General features: G+C 42.8%; 1 protein-coding gene across 1 annotated transcript; it reads right to left on the bottom strand.

Annotated features, from left to right (window-relative positions):
* Positions 1-8,878: 8,878 nt before the first annotated feature.
* Positions 8,879-14,402, bottom strand: LOC115731069. Its single transcript, XM_048278025.1, has 8 exons — positions 14,204-14,402; positions 14,018-14,068; positions 13,395-13,907; positions 13,133-13,285; positions 13,008-13,058; positions 12,612-12,659; positions 10,699-11,171; positions 8,879-9,674 (listed from the first exon to the last, which is right to left on the bottom strand). The coding sequence occupies exons 1-8, from the start codon at positions 14,259-14,261 to the stop codon at positions 9,042-9,044; spliced, it is 1,980 nt and encodes a 659-aa protein (XP_048133982.1). The 5' UTR covers positions 14,262-14,402; the 3' UTR covers positions 8,879-9,041.
* Between the last annotated feature and the right edge of the window lie 1,081 nt (positions 14,403-15,483).

The raw sequence follows: 15,483 nt of genomic DNA, 5'->3' as shown, positions 1-15,483 counted from the left end.
ACCGGTGATTTTCCTTTCACCTACTTCGTCCCAACAAACCGGCATTCGGCACACTCTACCATACAACGCTTCAAATGGTGCCATCTTGATACTTTGCTGAAAACCGTTGTTGTAGGCGAACTCAACTAGATGCAATCGCTCTTCCCAACCGCCATTGAAATCCAATACACATGCTCTCAAGATATCCTCCAAAGTCTGAATTGTCCTTTCGGACCGGCCATCTGTCTGCGGATGATAGGCCGTCTTGAACTGCAGCTTCGTTCCTAAAGCAATCTGCAGACTCTTCCAAAACGTGGCAGTGAACTTAGGGTCACGATCCGAGGTGATCGTTACCGGCACTCCATGCGATCTCACAATATGCCTAACATAAAGCACTGCATATCTATCCAAAGTGAAGTCTTTTCTTACTAGAATGAAGTGCGCCGACTTCGTCAATCTGTCGACTACAACCCGGATCGAATCATGCCCTCTCCGACTTCTTGGCAATCCCATCACGAAGTCCATCGTGATATACTCCCATTTCCACTCCGGGATCTCCAAAGGCTGCAGCAAACCTCTAGGTTTACAGTGTGCGTCTTGACATGCCGACAAGTCAAACACTTAGCCACATGCTTGGCTATATCTGCTTTCATGCCGTTCCACCAGTAGTGTTGCTTCGGGTTCTGATACATCTTCGTACTGCCCGGATGGATACTATAACTACTACGATGTGCTTCCGATAAGATATCCTCCCTTAAACCTTCGTCGGCTGGCACAACTAGGCATCCTCTAAACTTCAGTATCCCATCCTCGGCCACTTGAAAGTCGACCCTTTGCTTGAAGGATCCTCTGAACAGTGGGGTCCGTCAACTGCAGGGTCTTAATTCTAGTCCGCACTTCCGGCTCAATTCTCAATGTAGCTACCGGACTCGACGGACGATTTATCTCCAACTTAAAGTTTGAGTCTCTCACTTGCTCAAGCAAACGCCATTCATGTACACATAATTGAGCAATCACCGATTTCCAACTCGGGGCATCTACAACCTTGTTTGCCTTGCCCGGACGGTACAAGATCTCATAATCATAATCCTTAAGCAGCTCCATCCATCGACGCTGCCTCATGTTCAACTCTTTCTTCGAGAACAGGTACTTTAAGCTCTGATGATCGGTATATACCCGAAAACTTTCTCCAATCAGATAATGCCTCCATATCTTTAAGGCGAACAAGACTGAAGCCAACTCCAGGTCGTGCTTTGGATAGTTCAACTCGTGGGGTCTTAACCGACGAGACGCATACGCTGCCACTCTTCCATGTTGCATCAGCACATAAGCCCGACCTCTAAGAGACGCGTCACTGTAGATCTCGAAACCTCCAGAGCCAAACGGAATCATCAATACCGGAGCCGTAGTTAGTTTATGCTTAAGCTCCCGAAAACTACGCTCACACTTGCCTGTCCATTCAAACTTCATGTCCTTCTTCAACAACTTAGTTAAAGGTGAGGCTATAGTTGAAATCTTTCCACGAAACGTCTGTAATAGCCTGCCAAACCCAAGAAGCTTCTGATCTCCGCCACTGTCTTCGATCTTGGCCAATCCATAACTGCCTCGATCTTCGATGGATCTACTTCAATTCCTTCTCCAGAGACCACGTGGCCTAGGAACGCCACACGAGTTAACCAAAACTCGCACTTACTAAACTTTGTATAAAGCTGATGTACTTTTAGAGTTTCCAAAACTACCCTCGGGTGTTGTTCGTGCTCATCTAGGCTCTTCGAGTACACCGGAATGTCGTCTATAAATACGATCACAAAGAGATCCAAGAACTCTTTGAACACCCGGTTCATCAAATCCATAAAAGCAGCAGGAGCATTCGTCGGGCCAAACGGCATCACCGTGAATTCATAGTGTCCATAGCGCGTCCCGATTACCGTCTTCGGTACGTCTTCTTTCCCGATCATCTATTGGTGGTAACCCGTCCGTAGTTCAATCTTAGAAAACACCGATGCTCCCCGCAACCGATCGAACAAATCATCAATCCTAGGCAGTGGGTACTTATTCTTGATTGTCACTTGATTCAACTACCTGTAGTCTATACGTAACCTCATCGATCCATCTTTCTTCTTGACAAACAAAACAGGCGCTCCCCAAGGCGATGCACTAGGGTGAATAAATCCTTTATCCAACGGTTCTTGCATCCGCACGTTCAATTCCTTGAGTTCTGACAACGCCATCCTATACGGCGCTTTAGAAATTGGCTCCGTCCCCGGAACTAACTTTATTACAAATTCTATCGCCCTTTCCGGCGGTAAACCAGGCGATTCCCGAGGAAAGACATCCAAAAACTCGCGAACTACTGCGATGTCCTCAATCTTCGGTTCCTCAACCGATACATCCAATACGATCGCCAAATACCCTTGGTATCCTCTTTCCAACAGACGCGTCGCTTCCAACGATGAAATCAATAAGGTTAAGGCTCCACCTCGACTCCCAACAAATTCAAAACCCATTCCATCCAACGGGTTAAATTGGATGCCCTTACGATAATAATCCACTACAGCCATTTGCTTCATCAACCAATCCATCCCAACAATCACATCAAAGTTATATATTTCCAGCACAATCAAGTCTATTCTACCCTCATGTCCATCTATAACCAGCCTACAGTTAGGACATCCATTTGCAGCCACTACACTATCCTTTAAAGGTGTAGAAATCTTAAAAACAACATCCAATGGTACCACACTCAAATCAGCCAGTTTAACAAATCTATCGGCAACAAAGGAATGCGTAGCACCCGGATCAAACAAAGCATAGGCGACTTGATTATGCAAGAGGACCGTACCAGTAACGGTCGGTGAATCCTTCGCCTCCTCACGGGTGACAGCAAACACCCTTCCTTGAGCCTGTGGACGATTCTAGAAGTTTTGTGGCGTGGCTCCCTTTAGTGGTCCTCTCGGTTGTGGCGCCCGCCTTCCCTGCTGCCTCTGCGGGTAGTCCTTCACCCGATGGCCCAGTGGCCACATCCAAAGCGAGGCTCCACTCCTATACGGGCACGAACCAGGTCCATGTCTCCGGTGACACAGATTGCACACCTCACTCTGGTGGAAAACGGGTTTATTGATCGCTCCTCTACGATTGGGTGGGATGTGATATCTGCCTCCATACATAGGCTTCTTCCCTTGCCTCTTCTCAAATCTACTTGAGGACGTAAATCGCGACCCAGAAGCGGCGGTCCTCTCGGCTAAGTCCTGCTCCACTATTAGCGCCCTCTCATAAAGGTCATCATAGTCCCGAAGGTTGAATGGCGCTAGTATACTCTTAATCTCGGGCTTCAACCCATCCCCGAATCTTCTAGCCCTATCCTCGGGGTCCTCAATCAATCTCGGGGCATACTTAGACAATTCCGAGAACTTAGCTTCATATTGGTCGACAATCATCCGATTCAAGCGGAGGCGGAAGAACTCAGCCATCTTCTGCTCTCTAGCCGTCCTCGAGAAATACTTGTTATTAAAAGTCTCCACAAAGGTATCCCACACCGAGACCGTACCTTACGGGAAAATTCTATCCTTGACAGCTCTCCACCAAGTGCCGGCATTACCCTCTAGTTGATAGACGGCCAGGACCACCTTATCCTCATTTGAACATCTAAGCAAGTTGAACACTTTCTCCAATCCTTCAATCCATTGGGTGGCTGCCTCGGGGTCTCCGCTTCCGGTGAACTGCGGTGGCTTCAACTTGAGAAACTGTTCCACCATCTTTTGAGCCTTACGATCCTCAACTACTGCCACAGGTGGCACATCCATCGGCGGAACCGTAGGTGGAACTACGGGTAGGGCTCCAATAGCGATGGCGGCAACAGTGTTTTGATTCCATATCTACTGCCCTATCAACTCCCCCATAGCTCCTAAAGCTTGCATAACTTCTGCCATAGTCGGCTCTTGCCGAGTGGGACCAGCTACGGGAGGTCCAACAGGAGGTGCCGTTCCAACACCGGTGATCTTGTCTACCGGTCTTGCGGGCCTCCTTCGAGGTGCTCGAGGTGCTCTTCTACCGCGCCCGCTCATTATACAGAAATGATGCGGAGTTACGCTTTCCCCAAAGCAAAACGCGGTCAGAAGTCGACCCTAAAACTTAACACACAAGTAACAATCACATGCATAGCGATAAAAGTCCTACTAACTATCCCATATCCCATCGCTCTTTATTACTTCAGGCCAATGACCGGATGGATCAGCCTGACCTTGCTCTGATACCACCTTGGGCGGGGATGTCACGCCCCGACTCTCAAGCCCGCAACATTCCTACCAATTTGCCACGAGGTCACGAAGGATAACGTCCTAGGCACGTTATCGACCTAACAACTATATACGCATGCGGAAACGGTTTGCTCCCAAACAACATATAAACAAGTAGAGATAGCATAGCGGGAGATACATACCAAGGCAAATAATCAAAAAGTAACATATACAATCACCAGACAGTAGATGAGTCTTAACCTTACCGAGCTACAGAAATATATACAACCCCATACTTCGGGGCGGCTCACTAAGACCTCAAAAGGTTACCAGGGCAATAAGGTTAACTTCTCATCTACTCCAAAAGACTACCCTCATAATTTGGCCTTGGTATCCATAAAGCTCAATCACTTGGAACCCGAAAATGGTTCCCACAACGGGGTGAGACATAAATCTCGGTGAATCAAGCCTAAGCTCGGTTAGGACAATGATTCGCCTATAACATCCTAACCACGAGAATTATAAAAACCATGATATAAACATATATCCAGCAATCATATCACATGGCAATAATCATCCACATGCATACTTACCGGCCTTGAGCCACACATAATGCAATGCTTGACTCAACTCAACTGTCACATCACACAACCAACCGAACAAAGCATCACACTCACAAGTATGCACTGGACACCACACAAGTCCATTTATTAACGATGATCGCGCTCTTGGCGCCACGGTGATGAGGATCCACGCGATCGGCGTGATCGACTCTCACAATTAATGCGATCCCGTACTCTTCCGGCAGGACCGGGCTACGTTCCTTTTCCCTCTTGGCAACGGCTACTACAAGCAGTGTATTCGGTGCACCCTACACGGCACGGCAAGTAGGCATTCCTATACGGGGCTTCGGTCCGTCACGAGCTGTGACCGGCATCCGATAATCCCTTAAAATCGTACGTACCATACGGGGCATGAATTATCGTGCTTCTGGCAAATCGTGTGGTTCCATAAAAATGGTACGATGTGTACTATGTTTACAGTATGAACTTGCCAGGAAAACCCATCATAGTTCCTTCATATGACCATACAGCACACCCGATACATCAATCAATTTATTCTCTTTGATTTAGGCCGGATGCTCATACAAACGTGCTCAAAGACTTGGCCCAAGGCCATTTTCATGCTAAAATATGTCTTTGATCTTGCACACGGTCATATGCATATGCAGACTACCAAATAGACACCGCAAAGATACACGGGACAATTAACTCCCAAACAAGCGTCAATTCACTCAACAAGCAATCGGGATACTCAAATCAACATTTCAACGAGGCGATCTGTCCAAACAAAGTCATCAATTCAACACGAATAAACCAATTCGATTTGGCTACATAAAGGCTTAATTTCGTGCCAGAGTCATTAATTAGCCGCTTTGATTTAAAATCGCCAATCGATCGCTCGTCCTTAACCTATCGCTCGCTCGCGATCAAATCACAACATACAATCAAATTCGTCTAACGCCAATTAGCTACAGACAATTCTAATTTAATCGATTATGGCCATTTACCCTAAACCGGGTTTCTAACTAATCTGACCATAATCAAATCTACCTAAATTCCCCTACCGACTAGCTAACTAATCCTAGGCGCAATTAGTGCCCTAACCATGGATTAGGGTCAACTCACCAAAAACGGTGGTCGAGGTCGGGTCGAGCACGATTTTCGAGGCGAGGGGCCGAGATCACTATTCACGTCGAAAAATACTGTTCACGCCGGAAACACTGTTCACATGCGGCACTGTTCTGGCGACACTGTTCACGGCCGAAACAGTGACAAGTTCGGCAGTGAAATCACTACAAACTGTAGCAGCTCGGCGACCGGAGGTCTAGTGAACGGCGGAGGCTGAAAAACAGAACCGGCGGAGGTAAAAATAGGGAAACCGGGGCTAAATTGAGGGGAAAATGATCTCACGGACTGAGGCGAGGCTGGGGAAGGTTGGGGGACTCACCTACACGTCGAGGACGACCTTCGGGACCAGCTGGGGGCGGCGAACGGCGGCCAGAGGTGGCCAAACAGAGGCTGTGCAGAAACCGGCAGAAAACATGGGAAAAACGGGCCGAATAGGGGAGGTCCGATCGGGGTTCAAATCGGGCTCTGCGGGCGGCGGTCGGCCACCACAAGCTCCGAGGGACAAGATGGGACTCTAAGGAGGTCGTCGGTAGCGGTGGTGAGCGGCGGAAGGCGACGGAGACGGGGTGAACAGCAGCTGCAACTTAGTTGACGGAAAACAGGGCAGGCAGTTTTCGGATCTGTTTCGGGGCTGTTCGCGGCGGTCCGAGGCGGTGCACGGCGGTGGGTCAGAGTCTAGAGGTCGAAGGGAAGGTGATATGGTGGTGGGTGGTGGTCGGAAGTGGCCTCAAGGGCGGTCGGAGCCCAAACAGCCCACTGGTTCCAAAACAGAGCAGGCGCACGGGAGGGGCTGTTCTGGAGTTCACGGCGGAGAACGGCGGCCGGGATGACGGTGGTGGCCGCGAGGAGCGGTGGACTAAGGAGTAGGGTGGTGGATGGAGGTGGTGGTGGCGCAAAACAGCCAAGGGAGGAGGAGTTGTGCACGGTGGGGGCTGTTCTCGCGCAAAACAGAGGAGGAAGAGAGAGCAACGAGAGAGAGAGAGAGAGAAAGAGAGAGAGAGAGAGAGAGAAGAGGGAGGAGAGAGAGAAGTCATGTGGGATGTTGAAGATTTGATCAAATTTGACTGAAAGTGGGGCCCACCCAACTCATCCAATTAATGGTTTTTGTCTCACATGAATAATATCCAAGACGGTTTCGTAATTTGATAAATCGAGACCGATCGGATTTTTGGCTCAACCGATTGGGAGTAAAATTTGGATTTTCACAGGTTAGGTTTGGTCCGGGAAAAGGTCTAGGCGTGAAGAATTAAAATTCTAAATCGCGATGACCACGATTTCGAGACCCAATCGAAATCGAACGATGAATCCAGAAACGTCCAAAAATCGTCACTTATGTCCTTGTGATCCAAAATTTGCACCGACTAAAATTCAATTTCTTCCTTTTTATTGAATTTGGGAAAATTACATAGTCCAAATTTCCCGGGTGTCACAGTTCTATTTTAGGAAATAAATTCATCCGAAAATAAAAAAAAATTCATCTTTGCCACGTCATCTTGCCATGTCATCTTTGCCATGTCATCCATGCCACGTCATTCATCTTTGCTATATCATCTCATACCATGTCATATAGGTTGCATGTTAGTTTGCATTGCATGTAGAATTATATGCTTAGGTTAATTTAATTGATTCCAACATCACGTAATCAATTTAATTAAACTATAAGCATATCTTTATACATTAGTTTAAAATTGCATATTTAAAATTTTTTAATTCATACATCACGAAGTTAATTTTCATTTGCATGTCATCTTTTGCACGTCATTTGGCTTAGTCTTGCATTTGCATCACGACATTGCATCACATTTAGTATAGTCTTTCATGCATTCATATAAAAATCAAAAATAAAAAAAATAAAAATTTTGTGTGGCACATGCTCTCTTGATTATATTGACTTTTGAATGTTCATTAATTGATTGTGCATCCGCATGATAACCTTTGTTAGTGACTTAGGTTAAAATCAATTAATGTTGCCTTCTCAAATGATTTTTCATGAAATAAAATGGTACCATAAGGGCGTTAGAGTAATCTGGTGTAATCAAGTCCCCGAACTCTTAATATTTGGTTCGTAGGAATAAAATAGTTCTCCCGCTATTTTATTTAGGTTTCTAATCGACTTACCATAAATGATTAGTGGTGGCTCCAAAATTAAAATACATTGGATGTTAATCAATTGAACCTTAAGTTGCGATTTGGTATGGACTTGGAAGAGTCCGAGTTAGGTTAGTTAAATAATTAACCCGATAATCCATTAGCTTGGAAATTTCCTGAATTTTTAGGTCGCGACACTCATGTGGAAGGTTGCTGGCCATCGCCGAGGCCCGATGACCAGCGGAGAAAGAAGAAAAATAAAACTATTAAAATTTAAAATTAAAATTAGATTAACATATTATTTAACATTAAAATAATATAATTTTAAATTTTAAATTTTTGGTTTTTCGATCTCAGATAAAGTCATGATATTGAAATCATTTTTCAAATGAGATCCAAGTGAATGAAAACATTTTTGGTCACATATCACCAAACAAAGGAAAAGAAATCGTTTTCTTCCAAATTGATTTTTGAAAAATCATTTCTTTTTTCATGGAATTTTTTCGCAAATAAATGCACCCTAAATTCAAAATTGCTTGCAACTGAAGTCTATTTTTTGGGCTCTATTTTTTATACTGCGGCTAGGGTTTCTTTTGGTTTTGTATTTGAGGATTTTCCTTATGTGAGAGACGAGCGAGCCGTGTGCTTTTGTTCGATCGAAAATCGACTTCGGTAATCTGTACTCTCTTTGATCATAGTGGAATTTCATTTTGCCTCGCCCGTGGACGTAGATCACCTTGATCGAACCACGTAAATCCTTGTGTTCTGTGTTCGCTTTCGCATTTGTTTTTCAGACAAATAGAGACACCGACGAACCGCACTGACGAACCGCCTTGATCGTGAATAATTTCACGATCAAAACAGCATTTTACCTTTAACATTTTGAATTAATCAAATCATTCTATAAATAGATCTTTAGTAACAAGACACGGTAACATAATGCATAGTAATTGTTCAAACACTTAGGAAATGCATTTAGGATCGCATTGGGCCCGCTACATCCAGAAAACTATAATGAAGACATGCCCCTTCAATTCAAATTCGTCAATCACCGATCTTGTTCGGTATATTTGACTCCATCCCAAATGCCCTCGGGACGAAAGATGCTGGGCCCATAAGTGGATTTAACCATTTGCAATAGCAAGGGAAGCTGCAGTCCAACGAATAAAGCCACGGGGAAAGAGGCCAACAAAGTAATGGGAATTAGAACCCACTCCATTCTCTTATCCAGCACAATTGTGAGAGTCGCAGTGAAGGCCACCAGCATGAAAGCCAAGGAGAGGAAGAGAAAACAAAGCCCCATTATGATCTTCTTAGGCAACAAGTAGAGAAAATCTTGTGCCTCGTATCGAGAAGTTAAGATGGCTAGGAATAGCAAGATGGCCATCACGGAGGAGAACAAACCTAGTGCATCCGAAATTGCAAAAACAAGGACAGAGTCTTGTCCTAACAATAGTGGGACTCCGGTTTTGTCATCATTGCCTCCGGGCACGGTGAAAGCAAGAGCGAACAATACCGTGGCAATTAAAGTTGAGACGAGCATACATGAATTTGCTGTGTCCTTCATCCACTTTCCTCCACTCTTAAGCAAATCTTGGTGCTGCTCCACGAATCTAACCCAAAATGTTTTCCCACGGAAGTAGCCGAGTGCTAGGTAACGGGTACTCCGACTTTCCACACCCTATGCATAGAACTCACAAAATTGGAGTTTCAATAAGTAGACAAATTGTCGAAACTTTTCAGAAAAAAAAAATGACAAGGGCACATCTCAAGGAGATTACGACTTATCCAACACTTGATGCGAAATTGTTTCGAGGTCAAGTCCATCATTGTTGGCAGAATTTCAAAGGTCACTCACTTCGGAGCTTGATGGCTTTGTGTTTCAAATTAGTTGAATAATACACACATGAAAAGCACTATGTTTTTACTTACTAATGAATCATGTTTAGTGAAATTTGGAGTCTTCTAGAAGAATTTATGAAAAAGATATGGAGAAAATTGTCCAAAAAACCTAAACCTATTGTACGATGGCCAAATCGGTTCTAAAACTTTTAATTATTCTGCTAAATTAAGGATAAATACCACGAAAAATCATAAATTGGTACACAAGTGATAAATTTACTCCAAACTATTTTTTTTACCACAAAAAATTCTAAACTGGTGCACTCGTGGCAAATTTATTCCAAACTATTTTTTAACATAAAATATCCTAAATTAATACACCCATGACAAATTTGCTGCAGATTTTTTAACAAAAAAAAAAAAGGCAAATTGTTATACTTGTAACAAATTTACCCTTCGTTAGTTTCTATTAAATTGGGTTAACACTACAAAAAACATCAAATATGACAACCAGAGGGTAAAAACTCCAATCATGTACACCTAGCAATTGCCATATATCATTAAACTCAGCAATTTGATTGTAAACTTTAACAGAAACTAATAAAGGGTAAATTTATCATAAGTGTACTAGTTTAGGGTAAATTTATCACAGGTGTACTAGTTTGAAGTTATTTGTGCTCAAAATAATAGTTTCGGATAAATTTGTTACATGTATACCTATTTAGGGTTTTTCCCGATATTAACCCGTAAATTAATGAAAAAAAAAAGGAGCTCCTTAACCAAAATAGGAATGAAAATAGCGTGGCCTTATGAGAATTATCATTATGCGCGGTTGTTAAATATATGAAAGGAAAGATATTAACCTTGTACCATTGGAGTTCTCTCTGCATTTGGAAAGCGGCGCCCACCACGTTAGTTACAACATTGAAACTAGAGTAGTACTCTGCTGCTGCATACTGATGCTGTGTTGCTGCTGCCATTATCGTCGCCGATAGTTGCAATGGTGCTCGAACAAATGACAACTGATTGGTTGAGCTTTCCTTAAAAAAGAGTCTGACAATTCTTTCTTGGCGATGGTGCACAGCGATCAAAATATGTTTTGCCAACCTATTATCATCGGGCGACATCCAAATAAGCTCCGGGAAAAATTGAATACATTGCTTCATGATTTCAGTGATTCCCCTAGCTGTAGCTTCACCCAACGTATCTCCTTGTACTAAAAAATTAGTGATCTCGGTAGTTCTTCTACGGGAGATCGCAATGCAAACTTGTTTTGCCAACTCAATCGTTACCATGTGTCCCAGCGTCACCTCATGAGTCCTCTTGATTATGGGAACTACAGAATGTTACAGACAAAATGAAGACAAAAAACAGAGGTGGCGATTGGATTTTACTTTAAAAAATAGGGTAGTCCAGCTTTGCATACCAATTTTGTTATCACACACAACAGTGTTCTAGTAGTCGTATTTTCCACATTTGGAGCTTGGGCTGGTAGTGGTGGGTGATTGGGAAAACGATCTCATTCTTTCTAATTTTTTTTACTCTTTTAGAAAAGCTATTTTGATCTTTCTCTTCCTTGGGATTTTGTCCTCAAATGCAAAGTGTGAGTTTTAGTAATTGCGGATGCAAAGTACCAAAAAAAAAAAAAAGGTATAAAATCTTTTTTGGCATTTTCCAAGAAAACGTTTATATCATGTCTGGATGAAAATAAATAGTTGGATATGAAGAGAGTAGAAGTGATTAGAGGGTGAAGAAAGTGGTCTTCCTAGAATTTCAAACAAGGTTTAGACGTCACAGTAGTCTTTGCATATATGACATTATTCATATGCATAGCAGCTAGTAATAAAAATATCATATCAACCGTACAATCCATTGTATTGTCATTTATGCTCAGCACAAGAGCAAAAAAATTTTGCAAAAAATTTACATCTCCAACAAAATCAAAACTTCCACATCAGACAAGCAACAAAAGTCAACATAGTGAGTAGAGTTGACTTGACTCCCTTGTAAAAGAACTTGTTAATGTGATAAGCACACGCAACGACACTACAGTTCGGTTCCCTTTTTGTTCTTTGACAAAAATGGAAGAATTAGGGACAAGGGTAAAGTGTATTTCTGGTGCAAAGGTTGTGAATAAGTTTTGGGATCTTTTTTAGTGAGTGGTCCAGCTTCTCGTGTAATCTTAAGAGCGCATCCTCCCATATCAGCCTGATGTATTCAGGATGTAATTTTCTAGAGTGCTTCCATCAAATCTGAGATATACGATTATGAAAAGAGGAGTAAGCTCATTTGTTATATCTAACGAACAGTTTGTTGGTCTAGGATATGACACTTAGGGTGGAATTCTGGGATGCAATTGGAATTTGGTGAACATGTGAAATCTTTCAAAATATAAAAATATCAAGACATAAAATATTATATAACTTTGTTTGAGTTTAAATTACTTTTTAAATGATTTTTATTAGATGCATTGACCGTGTACAGAATTGGTACATAATAAGTTACACATTCACTGTATGTTTTATACGTGGAAATTTTCAAGTACAACACCAACTTCAAACACTCTTGTCAAAAGCTCATCCAATCACGAATGTCACAGTTTTCTTTTCACACAGGAAGTAGGCCTACCAAGAGTTCTTTTTCCAAAATATGGCAAAGGATTAAGTAGGAGCCTTTTTCTACTTATAAAAGAAGTCCACAACAAACAAGCCAAAGACTATTAGTTGGAGAGAGAGGGACTGAGTAGAGATGGTATCTTGATAAAATGGATGCGTACCTACAATTTTGGCGGCATTCCAAATTGACCTTGTGAGACATTGAAGCGCTACAGTCAAGTTGCAAAGAAAACCCGGGTTACTGTGTATATATATGTGTGTATATAAGACCTCGTAATTCGCTTGTTACTTTGTCCAATCAATTAAGTTGTACGATACTCATCTACTTGATTGAATCAGATGTTGTTCGCAGGAAATAGCCGATCCATAAAGCAGTGTGATTTCAGGCCATTATGCAAGGAAAACTAAGTCAAGGAACCAGAATATATCCTATGCAGAAACAATCATTTCCAGTTTCTTTTGCTAATATGGAGGGAATCAATGTAAGAAAATTGACTTAAAAGTTCAAAATCATGAAAGGTCCTAAGATAATGCCCGACAGCAAAATGCATACCCACCCGGATCCGAACTTTTATCTGTTGGTTCGTAGTTCAAGTCCACCGGAATACCTTCAGTTCAGAGACAAAAGTGCAGGTGATCAGCCAATTAGTAATGAAGGGATGCGAGTGCAGAAAGTACGGACATTTGTATATCAATGCTTCCAAAACACTCAGCCTGGTTCCACTGGGAAAGTGAGACTCCATCCTCGCCAACATGTCCAGTATAGATATGTTGTGAGTTGTGCTTCTCATGGAAATTAAGTGAGGGTATTTCTTGACTAGATAAAGGGTGATATCTGTCCGAATTTACCAGCAAAGTTGATCAGAAAAATAAATCCAGTCTAGAATGAAGGAGGAAAAATACAAACTAGATGGTATTAAGATAAAGACCAATGGTGATCTTACCATGGTGGCCAGAGTGGGTGAGATCTAAAATGGTATCAATGGCAGATTGACTGCTAAAGGGCTGACTTGGCCCATTGTCTGTCGTACTTTTTGCCAGGAACCAGGCAATCTCCTTATGCATAGAAGCTTCTTTAGCAGATATTCCCAAAGGAACCCGTCCTTCATTATCTGCAAGTTGCGTCAAATTAGGATTACTTCTAACTAGTGCCTCCACCATCCTTATTCTCCCACACATGACAGAATTGTGGAGGGCTGTGCGGCCATTACAATCAACCGTTTCAAGCACTTCCGGATACTGAGACAAGAGCTCAATCAGGCTCTCCACAAATTGGTCTTGTTCACTCAGAGTGGCCAAGTGAAGCACTGTTTGTGATTTGCTTGTTATTTTGGCCATCTTCGAAGCAGAATCTCGTTCGAAGAATCTTTTAGCAGATTCCCAATCACCCTTGAATGCAGCTTGCAACAATGGTCGGTAATAGTGATATTGTCCATCCGCTTCCTCTTGCAATATTTCTGAAATAGTTGCAAACTTTTCAGGCCATTTTGTTAAACCCGTTTTCCTTGAAGAACCACCCCTGAGATTAATTTTACACTGAAATTACTCTTTTTGAGGGATAACGCACCCGAAGCACCTCTGGATTGAGAAGGAGCTGATCCAACGCTTACACGAACGTCTTCAATAAATGCAGGAAAAATCAAGCCAAGGTCATGGTTATGTTTGTTCGATGATGAAGCGAAGAAAAAGAACCATGAGAAAATACACACGTTCCAGTATCTCTTTCCGCTACGGTTGGAGCATGAACATGTACCTGCAGGTTGTTCGGCATGGCTCGAATTTCCTTGTTCCTCACTAGGTTGCGTCGCCATTGGGTCGCTCTCCTGGATTGAATCTTTCAACAACAAAGTAAACGAAGAATGCAAAAATGGGTAAGATATGCAGTTATCAAAGGATTTTATGCCCCTAGGGGCGAGTTCATTCCTTCCTTATATAGAAGTGCCTCTCTTAGAGTAAAGATGAGCCTCTACAATTACCACAAGCAAGCATATATCTTTTTTCTTTCCCGCTTTATAGCGGTTGGATTACTTGAGTGTAACATAGTTTATCCTTGGGAATATAGACAAGTCCTCTACTGGGGTGCAAGCAGCCTTAGGCTCTCCTGCCACAGATCATTAGGTTCAGTCTAGACATAGCCATATGGAACCGTGGGCCTAGAACCGGCCCGTTGACCAGGCCCATGGTCCCAACCCGGAACCGGAACTGGCCATCAAGGGCCGGTTCCAGTTTCTAAATTTTTGGAACCGGCCCGGAACCGCTGGTTCCGGGCCGATTCCAACCCGGCTTTAAAAAAAAAAAAAAAAAAGGAGGAGGCTTGAGAGAAAAGAGCCATTGGGCCTAGAAACCGGCGGTTCCAAACCGGAATCGGAACCGGCCCGGAACAGCTGGTTCCGGGCCGATTCCAACCCGGCTTTTAAAAAAAAAAAAAAGGAGGAGGCTTGAGAGAAAAGAGCCATTGGGCCTAGAAACCGGCGGTTCCATGGAACCGGCCACGTCTAGTTCAGTCCCCGTGATGGAACCATTACTTTAGATGACTGTCTCCCTCTTTCTTACTATAGAGTTTATTCCATCCCTTGATAACAAAATGAGCACCTAACTTTTGTTAAACCCAAAAGCAAAAGTAAAAGCAAAGAACTTCAATTTGATTCAAGGTAGAATATTCCTAAAAGAGAAGGGCTTTCGTGTAAAGTATAGTTATGCATTCCACTTGAAAACTCCTATAAGTTTCACCCACCAGACACATCATCAAGGAAATGGAAGATGAAAAACGAAAAAGAGTTTTCATTAGAACATTTTTGTGAGCCAAATGCACCCCAAATACCTTCGGGGAAACCCTATTGCATGAATGTCAATTCAGTCATAAACTTTTCAGTTTTGTCAACTACAATAAACAGTAGTTTGAAATTTTAATGTAGTCATCCCGGCTAATTTTTCACTAGAAATCGCTGATGTGATGTCGTGCCACATCGGACGATTGGTGATAATTGAACTATCATGTCAACGATTTTCGAGAAAATTGAACTGACTACATTG

Source organism: Rhodamnia argentea, chromosome 4, assembly GCF_020921035.1.
Source record: "Rhodamnia argentea isolate NSW1041297 chromosome 4, ASM2092103v1, whole genome shotgun sequence".
Lineage (NCBI taxonomy): Eukaryota > Viridiplantae > Streptophyta > Magnoliopsida > Myrtales > Myrtaceae > Rhodamnia > Rhodamnia argentea.
The sequence above is the reverse complement of the archived record's forward strand: the minus strand, read 5'-3'. Positions and strand labels throughout refer to the sequence as shown.

Coding starts and splice junctions, on each gene's coding strand:
- LOC115731069 (XM_048278025.1), bottom strand. CDS start 14,261: ATGGCGACGCAACCTAGTGAGGAACAAGGAAATTCGAGCCATGCCGAA. Junction 14,069..14,203: donor CCATGCCGAACAACCTGCAG/GTACATGTTCAT, acceptor CATTTATTGAAG/ACGTTCGTGTAAGCGTTGGA. Junction 13,286..13,394: donor CACCCACTCTGGCCACCATG/GTAAGATCACCA, acceptor AAATTCGGACAG/ATATCACCCTTTATCTAGTC.